The sequence below is a fragment of the Oncorhynchus clarkii genome, chromosome 12, assembly GCF_045791955.1.
Source record: "Oncorhynchus clarkii lewisi isolate Uvic-CL-2024 chromosome 12, UVic_Ocla_1.0, whole genome shotgun sequence".
NCBI classification, from domain to species: domain Eukaryota; kingdom Metazoa; phylum Chordata; class Actinopteri; order Salmoniformes; family Salmonidae; genus Oncorhynchus; species Oncorhynchus clarkii.
Window position 1 is genome coordinate 78,666,733 of NC_092158.1, and position 9,373 is coordinate 78,676,105.

General features: G+C 43.9%; 1 protein-coding gene across 1 annotated transcript; it reads right to left on the reverse strand.

Moving 5' to 3' along the window:
- Window positions 1-3,380: 3,380 nt before the first annotated feature.
- On the reverse strand, window positions 3,381-6,237 carry LOC139421405 (GTPase IMAP family member 6-like). The gene is made up of 3 exons (XM_071172270.1): window positions 5,822-6,237; window positions 5,027-5,181; window positions 3,381-4,920 (listed from the first exon to the last, which is right to left on the reverse strand). Exons 1-3 carry the CDS (start codon window positions 5,844-5,846, stop codon window positions 4,048-4,050), a joined length of 1,053 nt encoding a protein of 350 aa, XP_071028371.1. The 5' UTR covers window positions 5,847-6,237; the 3' UTR covers window positions 3,381-4,047.
- Between the last annotated feature and the right edge of the window lie 3,136 nt (window positions 6,238-9,373).

The window sequence follows — 9,373 nt, forward strand, 5'->3', positions numbered from 1 at the left end:
TTTGCCTCCTGCTCCTCCTTCTTATGTAATTGCCTCTTGTCCATCCACACCCCTCTTCCCTCCTGTGGTACCGGTCTCACACACATAAAACATCTCATAGTAGGACCAAGTACTGTACACTCCTCCTGACAGAGATGTAGACCATTCTCTCTCTCTCTCTCTCTCTCTCTCTCTCTCTCTCTCTCTCTCTCTCTCTCTCTCTCTCTCCCCTCTTCCCCTCCTGTGGTACCGCTCTCACACACATAAAACATCTCATAGTAGGACCAAATACTGTACACTCCTCCTGACAGAGATGCAGACCATCTCTCTCTCTCTCTCTCTCAATTCAAGGGGCTTTATTGGGAAACATGTTTACATTACCGAAGCAAGTGAAATAGATAATAAACTGAAGTGATAATAAACAAAAACTCTCCCCCTCTTCTGTCTCCATCTCCATCTCTCTCCACATCTGGCTCGGGTCCAAGGCAGGCCAGTGATGTGTGAGGGGATGAAAGGGTGACTCTCATATTGGCTGGCTGCACCAGTCCACTTCCACCCAGTCATGCTTCTCCCATCCTAAACATCAGCCCAGCTGTTGGTGCGTGCATGTGTGTGTGTGTGTCCTACTGGATCGTGCTAGCTCCCCCTAACCTCGGCAGATGTGCGTGATTGTAGGCCTACAGTCATGTTGGCTGTGGTCTCTTCTTTGTCCTGACACTTACATTGATTTGCGTGAAAGCATGGACTAATTGTACTCCTCTAAGGAAATTAGTGCTGTCCTTGCTTTCAATTGTGCATTATAATACATGTTGTTAGTAACTACAGAATATGTAGTGCATGCTTTACCAATCATAGCAATGTCAAATGGTCTGGATAACTGAATTAAACTGATTCATTTGGAAGTTCTATGTTGACTGTTCTATGTGATTATTGACAGAGGTAGGCTTACCCCTTCTAAGGTAAAAAATGTCAAAAGCCATAATAGTAAATCATGTGTTTGGCATGACATATCACCTCATGAAGCAATAAACTGACACTACCATTCAACGTCAACTACTTTAATATTGCCAGCCAGCTATAAACATCTTCAAACCCTTCAATGTGCCGTTACAATGGACACATCTTCCTTGCATTATTATTTGCTAACTTGGCCGAAGCTTCCATCTTGGCTTTATGAGTTGTCCCACCAACCCACCACACAGACAGGGCAAATGTTAGCTCCTCACAGTGCTCCGTAAACAATTGCAGACACACACACGCTCAAGCTACAGGGAGGAACATGAAAACAGCACTAATAGGAAAAAGATGAGTGGACTTAGAGCCTGTGCCGTGGAGAACACTTGGTGAGGAGAGAGGAGAGCAGGCAGGCAGGCCGCTGGACCTAACTTTTTAGGCCTTGCTCTGTTGGAAGGGGAACAGCATGGGCTGTGATATAATTATTACAGTATGCCTCGCTATATGCAAAGCAAAAGAATATATGACGCAAAGTAACTATCAACCTTGAATTTCCAAGTTGGCATATCACTTGCTACCCACCCAGTAGGCTAGCCACCATCAAAAGGCCTTTCTAATATCCAGACACACCATATCACCACATTATTAGCCCATATTTTTAATAAAAGTTTCTGTCTACCTTTCTCAAAACCTATTTTTTGTTCATTCTGGTTGGCACGTTTAGTATTTGTTATTTCCTCTGTGATTATCTCCAGGGATGAAACAGTCTCTTTTCATATGGTCCAGATTCATTCAGCCAATGTCTTTGTAGCCTGCTGTATTTTTATTCAGATGTTCTTCTCAACAAACCACAAAGAGACCATACAGTATTTGATGTGTATTAGAGGGTATGCTGTGGTTGTAATCAGTCCTGTCCTGTTGATATTTTGAGCAGTTTACGGTGAGTGCTGTGTGAGCTAGCAAAGGGAGAGGCCTTGTCTGCGGTGGAGGAGAGCGTGTGTCATCCTGTGTATTTTCCTTTGGTTTGCGCGATGATAACAAAAAAATATTGCGGTGTCCACGAATCACAGCGAGCTGCCCCCACTTCAATGGAGGACCACAAGGTCCTTAGAACAACATTTTTGCTCAGAGGGAGAGCTTCAGAAGTTACAGCCGTTGTGTTAATGATGGGTCACTAGTGATTCCATGAGCTGTTTGTTCAGATTTTTGGATTTTGGTTATGCATAAAGGCATAAATCAACTCTGCATCCTTTGCTGTCCTGATGGGGCTTCAGCGTCTGAGGACCAACCCTGGGCCACAACTGTCTACACAGACGAGATACAGCCTCCTTCTGATTTAGGCCTAACGGCATGGTTGCCTCTACTCACATTGTCTGCGTATGGAAATCCATCTCCCTACTTTCCACCCTTCTCTCATCCCTTCTTATTCTTTCTTCTTATCTCCCTCTATCATTACTCACTGTCCTCTCGCTGATGCATATCCAATAAGACAGAACAATATTTGGACAGGTGTTCCTTTTTATATGCATTATCTTTAAGGGGTCTACTGGACGGGTGCACCACGTCATTTCATTGCAGTTTCATAAGGAATGAACTGGCATCATATCCTGGTTCACTGTCGACCGCCATACTGTAGTCCGCACTGTACTGTATGCGTAATTCTTAACAATAAAAAACTGTTTAGCACCAATTTTCCTTTACTTTTAAACGTTCTTTTCCCCCGTTTCAGACAACTGTGGAGGCCACATCTGGAAGACAGATGTAATCCCTGAGCATGTTCTCTCTCTCTTTCTCGCTCTCTTTCTCTCGCTTGCGCACACATATTCACTCTCTCCTCTTTCTCGCTCTCTCCCCACTCTCTTTCTTGTTCCTTTCCTCCCTCTCTTTTCGGGAAACATGAGAGCTGGACTAATTCTCTCCCTCCCTCCCCCGGCAGACCACCCACATTCGGAAACGCCTAGCTGTTCCACAGGCAGGGTCTCTGTCAGCTTAGAGAGAGAGAGGGAGAGAAACTTAAAGAGAGAGATGTAAAGATGGGTTTGACTGATGGTTTTAACAGAGTATCAATTACATCAATGTCAAACCCGTAACCTACCGTTTTGCATAAAGAGAAAAGAGGAAGCTTTGAGAGCAGTGCTTCAGTGTTTTCCAAAGTCGGAGGCACTTTCACTTAGGACTCCACACCACTATTATTAACGCCCCCTATACGCTGCAGCAATTGTCCTCAGCTAACACACACAGCTGCAGATGGTCCGTCTATAACGGAGGTCTCCGTTATCTATCATGCATCATGTGAAAGTCTTATTTTCGAGATGTAGCCTTTACTCAACTCCTAAATATAGTGCTTGAAAATTTGGGCCAATAAATGGCTATATTCAGTCTGAGGGAAATGTGTAATTGTATGCTTTAAAAGTATCAACTGTGTGACATATACAGGACACAACAAATTGCCTTAGAGATGATTGTATTTTTATTTCCTTAAGTTAGCAGTAAGGTATTCATTTTCAGTTGAGCTCAAATATTTGATGTATAACGTCAATGTTTTGGTCAACGTCGCCACCAAGTGGATCATGTATGTAACTTCCCCTTTATTTGTAGTCTTTAGTAGACCCTACCATACCTTCTATAATAACTGGTTTTGAAAATATGACCAGTCAAAATAGGCATGCCAGCAGTGAAACAACCAATATTAGAACAAGTATTGTGAGGACTGTACGTTGGTCAAATACAAGCCAATTGTGTTAAGGCTCAATAAAACAAGTGCAGTGAAATGACAAAGGGAAACTAAAATTGTTCTACTTTATATTCACCATTTCCAGCACCACCCCAACATCAACATATGTGAAAATGGTGCGTTCCCATGTTTTGTAGTAAAAAATAAAGAGGAAGATGATTATGACTAATTGTGAGTAGGCATTATTAAAAATAGCAAATGGTTGATGTCATCATTGGAAAACACTTATCTTTCTCAATATGTTTTACTACAAAACATAGAAATGCATCATTTTCACATATGTTGATGTTGAGGTGGTGCTGGAGATGATGAATATGAAGTTGAAGAATTGTGAAATGTCCCTTTAAGGTTAATAACTGGAGATATGGATCCCATTGCCATTATTTATTTTTCTCTGTCTTCGGTGTCTTCCTTCTCCCCACTTCAGTGGCTACTGAGCCCACAGTGGCCCCCAGCATCCGCCCAACGGGCCCACCTACAAACAGGCCAACGAAAGCCCCCAGCAGAGACTCCATCCTCAGCATCTTGGGCAGCCTCCTCAGCCACCCTGTCAACCCCTGCCACAGGGACGAGAGAAATGAGGGAGAGGAGGAGGCAGGAGAAAGAGAGGTAATACCCTCTGTGTCTATGTTCAGGTTGTGCACACTCCTCTCTGCCTCCTCCCTAACTTTTGCCATCTCTTCCTCATCTAGCTCTTCCTCTGGAGGTGAGGCTGAGGAGGGCTCCTCTTTATTTAGCTCCTCTCCCCCTCTTCCCTGCCGCACTATCTCTGCCTGCTTCTCTCTCACCCTGGCCTCAGCCTCCTGGTAGAGGGGGCAGCTGTAGAACTCCACCCCGCTCTCTTTTACAGTCTGTTCAACCTTCTCCAGCAGCTCTTCCACACTCTTCCTCTCATCCTTCTCTCCTCTACTCCTCCTCTCCAGAGAGTGATAGCGGTCTCCACACATCACCACCAGCTCCAGTAGGTCTTTGCGTCTGGTGGCGATGTACTCGTCCAGCTGTTGTCCCAGAACCATCTGGTCTGTGTGGGTGAAGAGGACCAGGGTGTGTCCACTGACTGCAGTGGGGCCAAAAACCTTCTCCAGGGCCTCCAGGGCCCGCAGCTCCATGTCAGCCGGCCGGTCCACAGGGACACACAGCAGGAAGGCATGAGGCCCCGGGGCTGACAGGGCCACACAAGAGGAGACATGGTGCCTCACCTCCTCTGGGGGGCGCTCTGAGCAGAACCAGTCTTGGGCGACTACCACTGATACCTGCAGGCAAAAACAGTGTGTAATGTTAGATCCTCTGGTTGTCATTTAAGTCATTTGATCAGTGTGTAGGCTACTGTCCTTGTAAAGAATCAACAAAGTATCTTACCCATCTCCCTGCTATGGTTCCTCTGTGCTTCTCACATTCCTGAGTGACAGCTGGCTCACTGGCAGTCTGGGTAAGGAAAGCCTGGCGGCCCAGTATGGCGTTTCCAGCTGCACTCTGTCCTGCTCTTGTCCCGCCGAGCAGAACCAGCCTCAGCTCTGCATTGGAACAAGGCGAGGAGATGGAGTGTTCTTAGAAAGGGAGGGTTCAGTAGCCGCACACATCACAAGCTTCGGTCATCTGATCTCTGCTTTCATTTTCCGTTTACATTAGTACTGTTCAATAAGAAAATACTTTGGTATCTCTGAAAGTTCTGCCAAAATATGTATTGTAACAATGAAGACATTGTACATATTTTTCCTGTGAGACAAAAAATAACTCAAATCACAAAACATCTCATAGAATATACCAGTGTTTCCTACACTTGGTCCTGCCCCCAACCCTGGGTGCACGTTTTGTTTTTTTGTCCTAAATAACCAACTCATCATCAAGCTTTTATTATTTGAATCGTCTGTATAGTGTTAGTGAAAAACCCCAAAACGTGCCCCAGGACCGAGTGTGGGAAACCCTGGGCTATGAAATGTAGAATACGATAAACACGTTTAATCGAATTTCAAAATACAGACATCAGCTCAATCGCAGTGCGGAGATAGCCTCCCTCACATTCTAAAAACTGACAGGCCGTGAAGTGCGTTTGTGGCAAGTTTACAGTGCACAAGCGAGTATGAAGCAGTCATAAACAAACGCGAAGTCAACACTTCCTGAAACCTGCGTGAATAACTGGCAGGCTACACGTACCTGTTTGTGGGGGACCTGATGCCATCTCTTGCTTGTGGGATATTGCCAGATATTCTTGCCGTATTTAGTATGCACTCTAGTCAACTTCCTCGTTCCTACGTCTTGACTCACTAGAAGAGGGATCGGTCTGTGCCGTGTGCTTCTGCAGTCTTCAGGGCGTAGCCGTAGCCATTGCTCTTCAAGAACAGCCTGTTTTAGCATGCTACGTTTTTGTAGGGTATTTTGACGCAGTGACAAAAAAAGTAATGTAGGCTGACTTCTTCAAATTCAAATTATGCAACATCATTATAACCAATTTGTTCATGGCATACTTGCTCAAACTTCCAAAAATCGAATCTGTGTAGGCCGATAATCTGCCAGAATTTAAAAGGATGTGCAATATATTATGTCAGGGGTATTCAACCGCGGTACTGCATGGGTCCAAGAAAATATAAATATTTGTATTTCAATGTTTTTATGAATATTTCTAGCAACAACAGAATAAACGAATTGTGAATGGCACCTGCAGTAGAAAGGAGAACACACTATTTATCAACTCCCAATATTTAGCAATAATATTTAGCAAATTAGATTAGTTTATTAATCACAATGACAGGGTCTCAGATGTAATTTCAGGGTACAGTGAAATTCTTAAGCTTCACACTCCAACAGTGCAGGTCAAAAATATACAAAATTACACCGTCTTTGGTATTATTATGCAAAACACCCCAGCCATCCTACAATCTAAACTTGATGCCCTCAATCTCACACAAATGATCAATGAACCTACCAGGCACCATCCCAAAGCTGTAAACACGGGCACCCTCATAGATATCATCCTAACCAACTTGCCCTCTAAAAACACATCTGCTGTTTTCAACCAAGATCTCAGCGATCACTGCCTCATTGCCTGCATCCGTAATGGGTCAGGGTCAAATGACCTCCACTCATCACTGTCAAACGCTCCCTGAAACACTTCAGCGAGCAGGCCTTTCTAGTCGACCTGGCCGGGGTATCCTGGAAGGATATTGATCTCATCCCGTCAGTAGAGGATGCCTGGTTATTTTTTTTAAATGCCTTCCTCACCATCTTAAATAAGCATGCCCCATTCAAGAAATTTAGAACCAGGAACAGATATAGCCCTGGGTTCTCTCCAGACCTGACTGCCCTTAACCAACACGAAAACATCCTATGGCGTTCTGCATTAGCATCGAACAGCCCCCGTGATATGCAACTTTTCAGGGAAGCTAGAAACCAATATACACAGGCAGTTAGAAAAACCAAGGATAGCTTTTTCAAGCAGAAATTTGCTTCCTGCAACACAAACTCAAAAAAGTTCTGGGACACTGTAAAGTCCATGGAGAATAAGAACACCTCCTCCCAGCAGCCCACTGCACTGAGGATAGGAAACACTGTCACAACCGATAAATCCACTATAATTGAGAATTTCAATAAGCTTTTTTCTATGGCTGGCCATGCTTTCCACCTGGCTACCCCTAGCCCGGTCAACAGCACTGCACCCCCCACAGCAACTTGCCCAAGCCTTCCCCATTTCTCCTTCTCCCAGATACAGTTAACTCATGTTCTGAAAGAGCTGCAAAATCTGGCCCCCTACAAATCAGCCGGGCTAGACAATCTGGACCCTTTCTTTCTAAAATTATCTGCCAAAATTTTTGCAACCCCTATTACTAGCCTGTTCAACCTCTCTTTCGTGTCGTCTGAGATTCCCAAAGATTGGAAAGCAGCTGCGGGCATCCCACTCTTCAAAGGGGGGGGACACTCTTGACCCAAACTGCTACAGACCTATATCTATCCTACCCTGCCTTTCTAAGGTCTTCGAAAGCCAAGTCAACAAACAGATTACCAACCATTTCGAATCCCACCATACCTTCTCCGCTATGCAATCTGGTTTCAGAGCTGGTCATGGGTGCACCTCAGCCACGCTCAAAGTCCTAAACAATATATTAACCGCCATCGATAAGAAACAATACTGTGCAGCCGTATTCATTGACCTGGCCAAGGCTTTCGACTCTGTCAATCACCACATCCTCATCGGCAGACTCGATAGCCTTGGTTTCTCAAATGATTGCCTCGCCTGGTTCACCAACTACTTCTCTTTTTTTTTATTATTTTTTTTTATTTCACCTTTATTTAACCAGGTAGGCTAGTTGAGAACAAGTTCTCATTTGCAACTGCGACCTGGCCAAGATAAGGCATAGCAGTGTGAACAGACAACACAGAGTTACACATGGAGTAAACAATTAACAAGTCAATAACACAGTAGAAAAAAAAAACAACTCTGATAGAGTTCAGTGTGTCAAATCGGAGGGCCTGTTGTCCGGGCCTCTGGCAGTCTCTATGGGGGTGCCACAGGGTTAAATTCTTGGACCGACTCTCTTCTCTGTATACATCAATGATGTCGCTCTTGCTGCTGGTGAGTCTCTGATCCACCTCTACGCAGACGACACCATTCTGTATACTTCTGTCCCTTCTTTGGACACTGTGTTAACAACCCTCCAGACAAACCTTCTTCCCCCAAAACCAATTCTTTATTTGGCCGCCTCTCCTTCCAGTTCTCTGCTGCCAATGACTGGAACGAACTACAAAAATCTCTGAAACTGGAAACATTTATCTCCCTCACTAGCTTTAAGCACCAGCTGTCAGAGCAGCTCACAGATTACTGCACCTGTACATAGCCCATCGATAATTTAGCCCAAACAACTACCTCTCCCCCTACTGTATTTATTTATTTTGCTCCTTTGCACCCCATTATTTCTATCTCTACTTTGCACATTCTTCCACAGCAAATCTACCATTCCAGTGTTTTACTTGCTATATTGTATTTACTTCGCCACCATGCCCTTTTTTTCTCACCTCATTTGCTCACATTGTATATATACTTATTTTTCTACTGTATTATTGACTGTTTGTTTTACTCCATGTGTAACTCTGTGTTGTTATATGTGTCGAACTGCTTTGCTTTATCTTGGCCAGGTCGCAATTGTAAATGAGAACTTGTTCTCAACTTGCCTAACCGGTTAATTAAAGGTGAAATAAAAATAAATAAAAAACACTCACTGGAGTGTCTGACATAGGCTTTGAAAAGCACCTGCAAATAGGCTACCAGTGCCACTGGCTACTGGTACTTTGTTGTTTTTTTGACATACATGTTTGTCAACACATGACTAACCATTGTTTAACTAGTTAAACAGCTGCTCTTAGAGAAAATGTGTTACCTTTCTACATAATAGGCTATGCTAGAGTTTATGTGGGGAGGTCAAAATAATTAAAAACGAATGATCAAATCTATTAATTTTAAAATTATGATTACTTAATTCACCTAATGATAAGACAAAACGTGATATTTTTCGGGGGCTAATGTAGAATGGGAGTCCCTGGAAAATCGGTTTGACTGGGAGGGGGTCCCTGGGCAAGAACATGTTGAAGACCCTTGTGTTATGTCGATACTGATTATTTGTCGCCACTTTCGTATACACATACCGTGATTGGTCGCCACAAATGGTTTGTTTACATTTCTACCGTTGTAGCTAGATGAAGTAGACCTACACCGCC